Source organism: Tupaia chinensis, unplaced genomic scaffold (assembly GCF_000334495.1).
Source record: "Tupaia chinensis unplaced genomic scaffold, TupChi_1.0 Scaffold000605_1, whole genome shotgun sequence".
In the NCBI taxonomy this organism is placed as follows: domain Eukaryota; kingdom Metazoa; phylum Chordata; class Mammalia; order Scandentia; family Tupaiidae; genus Tupaia; species Tupaia belangeri.
This window is the reverse complement of record NW_006160123.1, coordinates 583,738-599,528: the sequence shown is the minus strand read 5'-3', so window position 1 is coordinate 599,528 and position 15,791 is coordinate 583,738. Positions and strand designations below refer to the sequence as shown.

At 40.2% G+C, this 15,791-nt stretch overlaps 1 protein-coding gene and 1 long non-coding RNA gene across 6 annotated transcripts in view; one reads left to right on the top strand and one right to left on the bottom strand.

Annotated features, from left to right (window-relative positions):
- LOC102498405 (uncharacterized) overlaps positions 1 to 563 on the top strand; it is a 68,025-nt gene extending 67,462 nt beyond the window's left edge. The window contains exon 6 of the long non-coding RNA XR_003551081.1: positions 513 to 563. This is a non-coding gene — a long non-coding RNA (uncharacterized LOC102498405). The remainder of the gene's footprint in view (positions 1 to 512) is intronic.
- The window catches only part of TTBK2 (tau tubulin kinase 2), a 173,262-nt gene that overhangs the window by 60,318 nt on the left and 97,153 nt on the right, over positions 1 to 15,791 (bottom strand). For all 5 annotated transcript variants that reach the window (XM_027775787.1, XM_006158634.3, XM_006158636.3 and 2 more), the window contains 3 exons: positions 9,791 to 9,864; positions 1,962 to 2,102; positions 511 to 615 (listed from right to left, as the gene is read on the bottom strand). In XM_027775787.1, coding sequence (XP_027631588.1) covers positions 511 to 615; positions 1,962 to 2,102; positions 9,791 to 9,864 — 320 coding nt within the window. The remainder of the gene's footprint in view (positions 1 to 510; positions 616 to 1,961; positions 2,103 to 9,790; positions 9,865 to 15,791) is intronic.

Below are 15,791 nucleotides of genomic sequence, written 5' to 3'. Positions count from 1 at the left end.
TGATGTAACCATTACACCAGCTGCTAGTTACATGTCCCAGATATGAACCACAGTCAGCCATGTGGATCTAGCTCCTTTACCCACTATGCTACAAAGCTAGCCCAAAGTTTGTTTATTTCATTCATGAAAGAAAGAGCTTTTGTGCACACATGGATGAGGGGAGGGAGAGGGCCAGAGGCAGGGAGAGAGGCACCTTCCCAAGGTCTTAGCATGCCATCATCCCCTTCCCCAGCCTTCCAACTTGTCAAGATCCTGGGCATGTGCACCTGTCATGTTTTCAGATAGACTCAGGATCCAAACCTGAGTTCCGGCCCTGTGAGTTCCAGCACTGCAATTCAGCATACTACTGCCTGGGCCTGAGGCTGGGCCTCACTTTATTATTTAATCAAAAAATCAATATGCGACTTCTTAGATAACATCCATCTGATATATAATCAGCATTTCTTTTAAATAAGTGATGCTATAAATAACAGGAAATTTTCAAATTTTTAATAATACAAAATATCTTACAGGTCTGACGTCACCACAGGAATTGGTAAACTGTCGAGCCAAGCCAAAATCAAGCATGTAACATTTCCTACATGTGCTAGGAAAGCGACCCATGGCGAAGTTGGACTGGAAAATAAAGAAGGAAAATATATATTCTTATTAGACTTAGTCCTTTCATCTTACCCTTCCTACATTTAAATTCTATATAATATGCATGTTCCAAATATGGTATTCTAATCAATGTTTACTAGGCACAAATATATAATTTAGTTGTAGTTTTAATTGAAACTACATCAGGTAAACTTTGAGCAAAAAAGAATTCAAGCAGCTGTAGAAGTTGATTACAATATAACATTGACTTAGATTCAGAACTCGAATTTTAATTTCCTTGAAATTCTAATCTAAGTTACTGCTTAAGTGAAAACTCAAGCCATATTTTTCAAAAGCTAGGAGTAGGGAACAACTTGGGGGAGGTACCTTAGAAAATGTAAAGAATTTCCTATAAGCATCATAAAACTGAATTTCATTAAGTCTAAAATTAAAATACAATTTAACTAGCATTTCAAAATAGACATATGGAAAATGTATTTTGTACTTTTCCCTCAATAAAAATCAATAAAATATTAAATGACCAGAAACTTGTAAAGATGGGTATATAAATACAACTATTTATAGAAGTAAAAGCAAATTATTACAGAACTGTTAGCTTCTTTTTAAAATACTATTTTACGTATGGAGCTTTCTGATGAAAATGGAAACTCACAAGTCACCATGGTTCTCAAATAACGACACTTAAAAATAAAAGGAGAAATGCTAAATTACATGAAATCTGACTCAATGCCGCTAATGTTCATAGGCATTGTCACATAAACTACTTTAGAAGTCATGTAACACGAATGGCTATACTTTTCAACTGCACCACCATAGGACAAGTTTACAGTATATGCAGTGCATCACGAATAGATTATTTCCTCTTGTAAACGATAAAACACAGAAAAGGACAAAAAGCATATTTCACAATTATGGAAAAGACAACTTCTAAGAAAAACATAAAAAATGACACTTGATTTCTACGGTACCATACAGATGAAAAACAGGTCTTTCATAAATTATGTTTTCCTATAAACACAATTTGTGACTTGAGAACTGGTTCAAAAACAAACCATGAACAGCTAAAAGCAATATGTATATTTAAGTGTATATAATAAATATATGTATGTGTATATATATTTATATTTTAAGCAATTTTTAATTTGGCTGCTGAGCGATACTGAAAATAAATTGTAGTTTTTAATTGTCATTAAAAAATTATGAGATAAGTTATATTTGGCTTCTAGGCACTTACAAAAATAAAAATATCACCTTGTACTTAACCAATACAGAACGTTACATGTGTAATGTATTATATCCCCAAATAACATTAAGAGTACCGGAGAAACTCATTCTGTGCTCAAGCTGGAAAAGGCCCCTACCGGTTTGATGTCTCGGTGCAAGAATCCCACAGAATGGATGCTTTCAATAGACTCCAGAATCTGCCTGCCCAGCCGAAGAGTAGTGCTAATGGTGAAAGTTCCCCTGGACTGGCTACGGCGAAGATCCGCCAGATTCCGACCCTGTGGAAACCAAACACTTTCAATATGGAACTAAAACTGTGTTATAAAGGAAGATTAAGAAGTTGTTCATCCTCTAAATAACATGAATGTTTCATACGAACTTAATTAATGGGGGGGATCAGCAGATTGGTTACGTCGCTGGACTTCCGTGTAGTTGACCGCAGTTCAAGTCCTGGATCTGGTGGCTTAAAACTCACTCTGGGTGAGTGTGCATGTGAGCCCAAGATCTGAAGAGGAGAATGGAGGAGAAGAGACTGAGGTGTGGCCATCCCCTGAGAGGGGAGGGTGGTTTCTTGTTTTTTGTCTTTCTTTCTCTCTGTCCCTCCAGCAAGCAAATGTGCCCTATAGCAAAAACCTTACTAAAAAAAAAATAAATAAAAGAATTAAAGAGTTTTGAACATATCATGATTCTGATTTATCATGTTTTCCTTTTTCTCTGATGTCATAACAAAATATAGGCTTAATTATTTCAAAAAATATAAAATATGTATACCCAGTGCAGCAATTCCTTATTTATTACATGTTTTTCTATGTAAGCTACTTACCTTCCTGTATCAGTTTCCTCATAAAATGACACTAGTAATACCTACCTTACAGAGTCCTGTGGGGATTAAAATATATCCATGTAAACTTTTTAGAATATTGTCTGATGCACAGTAGGTCATCCAAAAACCTCAAACTACTGTTAATTTTGGAGGAGATTATAAACAATGGCTTTATCTTGTCTGTGCCAGATGTAGTTATGCATGACTGCATTTAATTTTCACAGCACCCTCAATAAAATTATTCCTGTTCTTGTTTCACAGATTGAGAAACTAAGGTTTGAAGAGGTTAAATAATGTCGACCTGTTAAAGTCCCCCTACACACAAAATTGAGTCTTTCTGACTTGTTTTGTGTGTGAGTGCAAGGGGCACATGCACCCACCACACAGAGACGCAGAGACTGAGAGAGGGGAGTGTAGAAAGCACTCTCGCCATCAGGAACAGTCACATCACAATGCCTTCCCCTTCCTTTCGGGATTGTGGGCACTCACGCACAGTGGCCGGCATGTTTCTCAAGTCACTGGATCCAGGATTCAACTACACTTCAAAGTGTTCTTTTTCTACCCTTCTTTTTCACAGTGCTCTCCCAAGATGGTTCCTTGTTGCTTAGACAATAAACCAGCAATCTGAAGAAGAGAACAAGGCTACCACCCTGCAGCTGTAGCTCCCAAAGAGTGGAGACTGGCTCCCATATCACAAGAGGGTTTAAATATACCGATCTCTGTACTCTGCAAATTCTGCAGTGTATGTAGTGGAGGTTACCATGCCACTAATACTACCACTTCATCTAAAGACCATTGAATCACTTTTGTAAAAGTAATTCTTGGGGCCGGTGACAATAGTGCTTAAGATGCTAGACTCCCGCGTGGCTGACTGCAATTGGAGTCCCAGACCTGGTGCCTTGAAACATGTTGGGTGCATGTGTGTACATGTGCAAAATCCTGAGAGGAGAGTGGAGGAGAAGGGATTGTAGCATGGCCATCCCCCTAGAGGGTGATTTCTTGCTTTCTGCCTCTCGTCTCATTCACACACCCTATAGCAAAAATCTGGGAAAAAAAAAAAAAGTAATTCTTACATTACTTAAGAATCACTCAAAATAAACTATTAATTACTACTCAAGTAATCCAACAGTTTATAAAAATAACAGTGAAATCATGAATCTTCCATACTTCTTCCCTTCTTAAATGCAGTTTTCCCAAGGCACAACTGGTCCATTCTCTATTATTATTATTATTATCATCTGTTTTTTTGTTTGCTTCACCCAGAGAGACAGTGAGAGGAAAAGTGAGAATTTGCCTCCTGAGGAAATGGTCATGCCCCAATCTCTTCTCTTCCATTTTCCTCTTGGGATTTTGGGCACGCACCTGATGTGATTTTCAAGCCACTGGTCCAGGACTCGAACCATGGTTGACCATGTGGGAGTCCAGCAACTTTTTATTTTTTTGTTTAAAGGTTTTTGCAATAGGATGCATGAGCTCACTGGAAAGAAAGACAAACAGTAAAAGGCAAAGTGAGAAATTGCCCCCCCATGAAGGAACAGCCACATGGCAATCCCTTCTCCCTTCTCCTCCTGGGATCCTGGTCATGCACGCACATGGACCTGGCATGATTTTCAAGCCACCAGGTCTGGGATTTGACCCGTGGTCATCCAGCAACATAACTGCTATGCCTTCTGCTGGCCCCCTGAGTAGACTCTTCATGTGTCCGTGATCCTGCCTGGATAGAGGGCTGGGAGAGGAGGGCGCAGCATGGTAAGGTTCGTTCTGAGCACCACCTCTCTCTCTTGCTCTTGCTCTCTCTCATATGAAAGAAATAAGGTGAATAAACTTTGGGGAAGATAAAAACTGGAATCTTATCTAATCATCATTTTATAGGAAATACAGAGGACAGAAAAACATGTTAAACACCACCACGAAGAAACAACCAGCAAATCTAGAACATGGGACCTCCTACATGTAAAAGGACTTTTTTTTTTTTTTAAAGAGAGATTTCTGCTAGAGAGCAAATGTGCTCACCAGAGAGACAGAGAGCAAAAAGCGAGAAATCACTCCCAAGCGGGATGGCCAATCCCTTCCCCTCTCAGGATTTTGGGCACGCACATATACACACATGATCAGCATGTTTTAAGCTGTCGGGTCTGGGACTCAAACTGCGGCTGACTACGTGGAGTCCAGTGACGTAACCATTATGCCATCTGCTGGTCCCAAAGGACTCCATTTGTATGAATAACAATAAACACAGCAAAAAAAAAGAAAACTGCAAGAAAATAAAAGACAGAGAAAGAAGCAACAGAATAAAAGAGCTGAACAGATTAGCAATGTGTGAAGCCTGTCTGGAACTAGAACAAGTAAGCCAGATATAAAAGAATAAATAAAAGAAAGACAATAAGGGAAATCTGAAGGCTAACTTAATATTTGATGTGGGTATTACGTTATTTTTATATATTGTGGTTACTATAAGAAAACATTCTTTTTTTTTTTGGACACATACACTCACTGGAGAGACAGACAGAAAGAAATGACACCCTGGGGGAATGGCCGCAATCCCTTCTCCTCTATTCTCCTCTGGGGATTTTGGGCACACATGCATCCAGCATGAGTTTCAAGTCACTGGATCCGGGACTCAAACCACAGTCAGCCATGTAGAAGTCCAGTGATGTAACCATTTTGCCATCTGCTGGTCCCAGATTAAAAAAAAAAAAAAATCTTGTCTCTTAGAATTATATACTAATATATTTACAGATAAAATATTTTTTGGACTCACTTTAAAATAATTTGGGGAGAAAGGCAGCCAGGTCACATGGTAATTAAAACAACTGGATCCTACATAGCTGACTGCATGGTTTGAGTCCTGGACCTGCAGCTTGAAAAACACACTGGTGCCCAAAATCTCAAGAGGAGAGTGGAGAACAAAGGACTGTGGTGTGGTCATCTCCTCTGGGGTGTTGCTTCCTCACTTTCTCTCTCTCTCTTTCTGTATCTCTCTAGGAAGACAAGAGCTCTATAGCAAACTACTACTACTGCTACTACTAGTAACAGTAATAATTCAGGAAAAGACAGGACAGCATCAATACATCTGAAACAAGACTGGCCATATAATGATAATTGTTGAAGCGAGTGACGTGTAGCTAGGTAGTCATTATGCTACTCTCTCTACTTCTGTACATGTTTCAATTTCCCCATAATAATAAAAGGTACAGCAGCTCTTGCATTTAGCAATCTAAATCCACATTTGTACTGGTTAAGGGACTCAAAATATGATTTTGCTTCTGCCTAGGTGATGCATTTATCACAAAATATCACCCTTGGACCATATTAAAGATACTCATATAAAGCCTCAATGATGACAGGATATTAGATGAGACCTGGACAAAAAAGTCTTTCAAGAAGAATTGAGAAATGTATACAACTGTTTGAGACCTGTAAGGTTTTTTTATTTTATTTTATTTTATTTTTTTATTTTTTTGGAGAGGTTTTTGCTATAGGGCGCATGCGCTCGCCAGACAGAGAGAGACATAGAGACAGAAAGTGAGAAATCACCCCCCAGGGGGGATGGTCACGCCGCAATCCCTTCTCCTCCATTCTCATCTCAGGATCTTGGGCACGCACGCACACGCGCCCGGAGTGAGTTTTAAGCCACCGGGTCCGGGACGTGAACCACGGTCGACTACGTGGGAGTCCAGCGACATAGCCATTATGCTAACTGCTGGTTCCCGAGACCTGTAAAGTTTTTTAAAAGAATTATTTTTATTGAACTTTATTTATTTATTTCAATTTTACCAGAGAGGGAAGGGGGGGAGGGTAGAGAGAGAGATAGAAAGAGGAAGTGAGAATGCAAGCTGCCAGGTCTGGGACCTGAACTGTGGTCGCCCATGTGGGAGTCCATGCCACCTGCCGACCTAAGTCCTGTACAATTTTAAGACCCATTTTAATGGTTATTAGCTAGAATTTCTGCAACAGAGATATAATGTTTTAAAATAATTTTTTATTTTATTTTATTTATTGTTATCATTTTTAAAAATTTGCTACAGGGTATATGCATTCACCAGAGAGAGACAGAGAGAGAGAAAGATGAGAAGAAAGCAAGTGGCCAGGTCCAGGATTTGAACCACAGTCAACCATATAGTCAGTCAACCACCATGCCACTTGCTGGTCCTGAGAAAGGATTATTTAAAAATTTAAAACAGGGCTGGATCCACAGACTAGTTGTTAAGAGAGTTGGATCCAGGGCCGGCAGGTGGTGCAGTGGTTAAAGTGCTGGACACTCATATGGCCAAGCACAGCTAAAATCCCAGCCCTGACAAACACTAGGTGCATGCCCAGAATCACAACAGAATCACAACAGAACAGAGAAATGGGGAGCCAGCAATTAGCGTAATGGCTATGTTGCTGGACTCCCACGTAGTCGACCGCGGGTCGCGTGCCGGACCCGGTGGCTTAAAACTCACGCCGGGCGCGTGTGCGTGCGTGCCCAAGATCCCAAGAGGAGAATGGAGGAGAAGGGATTATGACGTGACCACATGCTATTGGGGAGTGTTTTCTCCCTCTCCCTCTCTCTCTCCCATCTCTGTCTCTCTCTGTCTGGCTGGCGAGCGCACGCGCCCTACAGTGAAAATCTCTCCAAAAATAAAAAAAGCCCCCCCCCCAAACAAAAAAAAAAAAAACCCTCTCAAAAAAAAAACCAAAAGGGAACTAGCAGTTAGCGTAATGGCTATGTTGCTGGACTCCCACGTAGTCGACCGCGGGTCGCGTGCCGGACCCGGTGGCTTAAAACTCACGCCGGGCGCGTGTGCGTGCGTGCCCAAGATCCCAAGAGGAGAATGGAGGAGAAGGGATTATGACGTGACCACATGCTATTGGGGAGTGTTTTCTCCCTCTCCCTCTCTCTCTCCCATCTCTGTCTCTCTCTGTCTGGCTGGCGAGCGCACGAGCCCTCTAGCAAAAAAAAAAAAAACAGAACAGAGAAATGGAGGAGAAGGGATTATGACGTGACCACATGCTATTGGGGAGTGTTTTTTCCCTCTCCCTCTCTCTCTCCCATCTCTGTCTCTCTCTGACATACAGGTGCACCCTCTGGCAATTAAGAAAATACTTACGGCAGATATTATGTAACTGAATCACCAGGAAGAAGAGGAAAAGGTTAACTTAAGAATAATGAATTCAGGGTTTTTAGAATAAATCTGGTCTATCGGTAGGAAGCTAGGTCCAAGCATCTCAATTTTATCAAAATATATGGGAAAAGACGTAGTAATTATCTTTCGCAGGTCAAATACGAGAGGGAACACTCTAGCAGTTATATTAGATCCAGCCTTGACTAAATCAAGTCAACCATAACTGTGGGATGGCGGTTAGTGGTGGACTGACTTATAATGACAGGGAAAATACAGCACACATGTCAAATGGAAAGGTTCTCAGACAAATCTATAGGAACTTGCCAAAGGCCACAAAAGCCATCGTTACCTGGTATGTAAAAACTCCCTGTATTAAACACCTTCCCACTTACAGAATGTGAGATTTAGGAACACAGAAACGAGTATGTGCTAAGACTGAGGAGACTCTGTAGTGTCCCTGATTCTCCAGTCAGTAGTAACCTGAAGACAAAGCCGAAGACTTCTCTTGTATTACAGTAGGAATATTGGCCTCGGGCCTCCATCCAGCGGTAATGCCCATCAAGTGAGTTAGTCTCAGTCCCATTCAGTGAGTTAAACCATAAACACCCTTGAGTTTCAGCATCTCTATTTACAAAATGGGGATACAACCTTCTCCTTCCCATGAAGGTACGGTGAGACTAAAAAAGACATATGCTACATCTAGGTAAAAACTATAAAATAAGGAAATAGTTACATTATTACTGGTGAATACAAGAAAAAGCAGAGTCCATATTAAACATCTAAAAAGGTACAGAGAAAGCTGCTTTATGAAATAAAATTATGCTGGTTCAAGAGACAGTGAATCACATGCCTGCAAAGGATTTTATGGTAATAGGCTATAGAAAGGTTAATGTACTAGGTCTCAATCAAGTGCTGAAGGACAGCTGAGGGAAACAAGAAGCCTTCTGATGAGAATAGGAAGCAGTTAAACCAGGATCTGTATTTCTAAAATCACTATTAAGTTGAGGGCCAGCAGGTGGCATAGTGGCTAAGGCACTGGACTCCCATGTTATCAATTGCGGTTTGAGTCCCGGACCCTGTGGCTTGAAGCTCACACCGGCACATGTGTGTTCATGCCCAAAATCCAAGAGGAGAAGGGATTGCGGAGAGTCCATCCCCTGCTCCGGCGGGGCGGCGGGGAGGGTGGTGATTCCCGCTTTCTGTCTCTCTGGTGAGCACATGTGTCCTATACAAAAACCTCTCCAATAAATAAATAAATAAAAATCATTGTTACGTTTAAAAAAACTCTGATAAAGTGAAAGTAAATAAAGGAGCCAAATCCTAAAACAAAGTTTGCTAAAGATGAAAAGAAACTCTGAAAACTCTAAATTAGGCAACGAGTGAACCACTGCTTTTCAACTTTGAGGGTGAGTTCAGGTGTGTGTGTGTGTGTGTGTGTGTGTGTGTGTGTGTGTGTCCGTGCGTCCAGGGACAGAAGTAGTATTGGAGAAAACAGAATGTTCTCTCTCTTTTCTCTGCCGCATCCATTATTCCAATATTCCCTTTTTGAATGTCTTTCCTCCCTTAACCCAACTCTATCGCCACCTACAGGCTGTGGAACATAGTTACACAAATGATGGCAAGAGAAAGAAGAATGGCATTTTCCTTCTATCTCAACTAATGCTTAAATCTTCAAGTAGTCAAGGTTGGCATTAACAGCGTAAATGGAAAATGAACCCTTAAGGTAATGAAGGGTGAAAGGGGAAGTGACAAGGACAGGGCAGGGCTCACATTATATCCTGCGATCTATGCAGGAATTGAGAGCTTTGCAAAGACGACAATCAGTGAAGACACAGGTCAACTAAAATAGCTGACAAGGACAGCTATCTCATTTTTGGAAAATCTATATCAAGTTGGTTTAAATAAAGTTCCATCTGCGCAGTGTAAAACATTCTGAGATGATATCAAGAATGTTGTTATTTTTATTCATAGCTACTGTAATTGGGTACTTTGATCAAAACGGAAAACTTGCAGATACATTTTCAAGGTAACCTACCTGTAACTGCATGACCACGTAGTTGAATCGATCATTCCTCCCACAGCCAATAAATCTACAAACATGGTCTTTCCCTGGATTAAAAAAAAAGAATAAGAAAAAGAAAAACAGTAGAAAAGGAAATACTGTGGTTTCTCTTCTTAAAAATTTCATCATTTATTTTTCTGTATAGCATTTCATGGTTGAATATAAAATATGTCTTGAGAACCTTAATAGGAATTTGTGTTATTCACATTTTCTAACCATTTCCCAGCCATCCCCCCTCCTCCCAGGACCGACATTACTTCTTATATAGTAAGATAAATGTTTGTTGAATTAATAAATAAATAAGAAAATAAATAGTAATCATTTAGGAAGGATAGGATTAAGAGGTCAATCAGATCAACCTCCCAAATACAATACATATGTGAGTACAGAGGGGCAATAAGTAAGAACTATACTAGAAATATAAATCCTGAATTTTAGATATGTTCTGCCACTCATGATATTTAACATCGGCACGTCATGTAATCGTTCAGGGACTTACCAATTTGGACTGGCCCAATAGTTTTCAACCTGAGCTCCCTAGTAAAATGCAAGAAGGTTCTGGCTAAGGTAGAGAGAGAAGAGGTGGAACACGTAGAAACCTAGGATCCTGCCCAATTAAACAAAAGCATGCAATGATCCAGAAGGGAACCAAGCAAGGTGGCCAGGAAGCAGAAGAGGAAGAGCAAAGTGAGATGGTCTAGAGAAGCAGGCACGTGCCAGATACAGAACAGGAACCCCCATGATAAGAAATGTGAACAATGTGGACTTGGACCCACATTTATAGGTCAGTGTTTTCCGACATTGGCCACTTATCAAAACCATCTGGAAAACTTTTAAAAGATTTTTAAGTTCTAAGTTTTTTTTTTTTTTTTTTAGAAGGAATTTTGCTATAGGGCACTTGGGCTCACCAGAGAGGCAGAAAGCAAGAAATCACTCCCCCAGGGGGTATGGCCACACGACAATCTCTTCTCCATTCTCCTCTTGGGCCGTTGGGCACGCACACACACATGCCTGGTGTTAGTTTCAAGTTGCCAAGTCCAGGACTCGAACTGCAGTGGACTACGTGGGAGTCTAGCAACGTAACCATTATGCCATCTGCTGGTCCCAAAGATTTTAAGTTCTATACTGATGTGAAAGCTGTGGGTAAGATACCGATTTTCAAAAGTTCTCTAAATGATCCAAAAGCAGACAGGCCATGGCTGGATATCTGAAAACCTCTTCTGGGTAATGAGAAGCATTAAAAGATTTTTTTTAAAAAAGAATTATGTTACTTAATTTGATTTATTTATTTTAATTTGACCAGAGAGGAACAGAGTGAGAGAGACAGAGAGAGACTGTGTGTGTGTGTGTGTGTGTGTGTGTGTGTGTGTGTGAAAGAGAGAGAGAGAGACAGACAGACAGACAGATAGACTGACAGAGAGTGAGAAAGCAAGCTGCCAGATCTGGGCTTGAACTGTAGTCGGCCATGTGGGAGTACAGCACCCTTAACCACCACACACCTGCCAGCTCCACATTAAAAGATCTTAAGATAGGGACCAGCAGTTAGCGTAATGGCTATGTCACTGGACTCCCACGTAGTTGACCGCAATTCTAGTCCCAGACCCGGTGGCTTAAACTCATGCCGGGCACATGGGCGTGCGTGCCCAAAATCTCGAGAGGAGAATGAAGGAGAAGGGATTGTGGCGTGGTCATCCTCCCTGGGGGGTGATTTCTCGCTTTCTATCTCTGTCTCTCTGTCTTTCTGGCAAGTGCATGCGTCCTATAGCAAAAATCTCTCCAAAAACAAAAAACAAAAATGATCTTACGATAACAAATTACACAAAACACTACATTTTAGAAAACTAATATGGTGGCAATGAGGAGGCTAGAGTAAGAGAGCGAATTCTGGAGACAGAAAGGTCAGTCTGGGGACAGTTACAACATCCCAGGAGAAAGAACAAAGAGATTTGCACAATAAGGATTATAGCAAAGATAGATAAAAATAGAAATAGATAAAATAGAGAGAAAAATCTGAAAAATACTAAAAATCAAGTTTCTTGGGACCAGTGTGTGGCATGGTGGTTCAGGTGCTTGATTTCCACATGGCTGACCACGGTTCAAGTCCCAGCCTTGGCAGGTTGAAAATAACACTGGTTATATGTGCATCTGTATCCAAAATCCCAGGAGGAAAAGGGATTATGGCATAGCCATGCCCCCAGGAGATAGTTTCTCACTTTCTCTCTCTCTGTGTGTCTCTTTCTCTCTCTGGTGAGTGCACACACCCTACAGCACAAAACAAAAATTCTGTAGTTTCTTGTGAGAAATTGATATACGGATTGAAAAGTACTGGGTACAGAGAATACCATAGGTTGTACAGAGTTTAAGGCTATTAGAATGCTGAGCTTGAGGCCAACCAGCTGAATTCAATAAATGATTCTAACTTCAAGCTTGCTATTGAGACCAAAAGGTGGTGCTCCAGAAACACTTCGGGGGACCACTAGTTCACGGAAGATGGACGTTACCACACAGATAAATGGAAGACTGATGAGAGGAAGAATAAAATGTAAGAAAAGAAATGTGAGGATGTAATTTAGGAAAACACAGCATTTAAAGCATGAGCAAAAACAAAACAGTACTTCCAGAAAATAGCCTGAGAGAGGTCGGAGGAAACTCTGAAAAAGGGACAGCACAGACACCGAGGGAGAAGAGTCTCTCTGACGGGTAAGTGGCCAGAGACAAATGAGACAGAGGCTGAAGGCTCACTTCTACAGACAAGAAGTCACTAGCAAGAAAAGGGGTAGAAGTCAGTTTATAACGGAATAAAAAACAAACGAAGGGCTGGCCCTGCGTGCTAAAAGGCAGCCAGATTTCACTTTGCTAACCTAGCAGTTTGAATTGGGCTCAGGTGGCTTGAAGAGCACACCAGGTACAGCCTGCACACCTACAGTCCCCACAGGGTGGAGAAATGGAGAGGAGACCAGTGAGGCCAGACCCTGTGGGGATATTCCTCCCTCTCCCTTTCTCTCTGTCTCTCTCTCTCTCTCTCTCTCTCTCTCTCGTCACTACCTGTGCCCTCTGGCAAATCAACAACTAAATAAATAAATGGAAGATGGAATACTAAGGGAGACGATCTTTGAAAAGAGAGGAAAAGCAATAGGTCAGAGCTAGAAGGCCAACACTGCATAGAATATTAAAAAAATTTTCAAAAAATTTGTTCACTGACCGACTTAAAATACAAATACAATTACAATGAAGACATTTTAGTTAACAATTCCAGACTTTTTTTGGATCTGGGTTATCAGTTATCACATGGTTCCTACCTTGTCTATAATTTTCTTTAAAAAAGGTTATAATGGGGCTGGCAGGTAGCATGTTGGTTTAGGCACTGGGCTCCGACATGGCCAATCGCCATTCCAGTCTCAGACCTGGTGGCTTGCTTTCTCACTTTCCCTTTCTCTCTTTGTCTCTGGTCAAATTAAAAAATAATAATGACAAATTAACACCAGTCAGAAGGGTGAAGATGAAAAAACCAAAAAAATGATAAGTGTTGGCGGGGATGTGAAAGGGAACTCTCTTACACTGCTGGTGGAAATGTAAATTAGTCCAACCACTGTGGAGAACAATTTGGAGATTCCTCAAAAATCTACAAATAGAACTGCCATGTGATCCAGCAATCCCATTTCTTGGCATCTACCTCAAGGACAGAAGAATTTCTCATTGGGAAAGTGCTTGCACATCGATATTTATTGCGGCACTTTTCACGATTGCTAAGACATGGAACCAACCCAAATGCCCTCATATGGCTGAATGGATTGAAAAACTGTGGCACGTATACTCTATGGAATACTATTCAGCCATTAAAAACAACAAAACCCTGGCTTTTGACAGAAAGTGGAAGAATATGGAAGATTTACTGCTGAGTGAAGCAAGCCAGGCTATGAAGGAGAGACTCTGTATGTCCCCACTTAATATATACCGAATGTCCGCACTCTATAACTGAAACTGATGGGCTAAAGGATGTACAAACACAAGAGGTGGGTGTGAATGCCAGATGTGGTGTGTGTGGAGGAGTGGGGCCTGGGGAAAGACATTTGGAGGAGGGATACGAAGACAGCATTGTTGAGACAGGGAGGGAGGGTTGTTATATTTTGATCAACTCGACTGGGGAGAAATGTTATTATATTGAAATGATCACCTTGTAAGCTAAATAATGTGATTGAATGTATTAAAAAATGTAAAATAAATAAATAAATAAAACAGAAAAAAATAATAATGACAAATTAAATTAAGTAATTATTTTTAAAAGAGTTGTAACTAGCACGGATGGGGCAACAGGAACGCGAAAGTTTACAATGCGTACAGCGCATATTCACCACTTCACACGTTTAGTTACACACCACACAATGATATTTTAGTTAACAATGGACCACACATGTAACAGTGGTCTCACAGGCTCTATCACACAGCCTGGGTGTATGGCAGACCATACCATCTCCGTTTCTATAAGTATACTCTGAGTTGTGAGCACAACAATGAAACCACAAAATTGCCTACCAATGCATTTCTCAGACTGTATCCGCACTGTGAAGCAATACAAGACTGAGTTTTCCATATACATGCAAAATTGTCATCTAGCAAATTGCAACACAATGGTAAAATGATCGTTAGTGAGCAACTTACTCTTTCTCAGTTTCACAGACACAATAAAAAATAATTTAAATTGGGACCAGCAGTTGGCGTAATGGCTATGTAGCTGGACTCCCATGGAGCCAACCGTGGTTGGTGTCCCGGGCCTGGTACCTTAAACTCACGCCAGGAGCGTGTGCGTGGGTGCCCAAGATCCCTAGAGGAGAATGGAGGAAAAGGGATTGCGGCATGGCCATCCCAACTGGGTGATTTCTTGCTTTCTGTCTCTCTCTTTCTGGTGAGCACATGCACCCTACAGCAAAAACCTCTCAAAACAAACAAACAAACAAAAAAACCCCAACAACTTAATGGCACAAAGAGGTATGATATTATCTGTTGAAGGTATTTGGTAGTTTTATCAACTATACTAGGGAGAAATGTTCGCCTGATAAAACATCCACTTTGTAAGACAAATAATAATGTGATTGAATATATAAAAGAAAATGAAATTAAAATAATTAATTAATTAATTTTAAAAAGCCTTAGTGTTTTCCTTTTATTATCTGTTCTTTATTACTCTACTTCCCTATTAGTTAACATTTAAATGCAGTACTTCTATTATAAAGATATTTCAACCATCTAAAGACAAAAGATTACACAAGATTTAATTCTTGAAATGTTCCTTTTAAAATATTTGATAAGTTATACCAAAATACTACTTATTTCTTGATACTAAAACAACCCTGCTGAGCTATCCTCATAGGGCAGTGGTTAAACACTGTGCATAGGGAGCTGGACCCCACATAGCCAGCTGAGGTTTGAAGCCTGATTGGCAGCCTGATAAACACACTGAGCATATATCCACACGTGCTCCAAATCCTGAAAGAGAAAGGGAGGGAAAAGGACTGCAGTGTGACCACACCCTACTAGAGGATGCTCTCTCTCTCTCTAAGGAGGGCATGTGCCCTTTGGCAATAAAATATAAAATAAATGAAATTAAATTAAAATAGAAAAAGGCTGACTTCAAAGGTGGAGCTGGGTTAAATTTTTTTTTAATTAAAATTTAAAAAATAGTTTATGTTTAAAAAGAAAGACAACTGAATAAACTGTAGAATCTTTATTGAGTAATCAAACCACAATAGCAAATTTTCTAGGTTTTATCAAAATATCTTCATTACTTTAGCTAAGAATTAATAAGTTTTTATCTCATATTTTATGGCACAGAATACTGCTACTCTTATGTTTTATATGTATACAAATAATGAAACTACTCAATAAACTTGGTTCAGTAAAAACATACAAATTATTGGAATCATGGGAAAAATACAATTTAATTAAAACCAACTGTTTTGTTTTTTTTTTTTTTTTT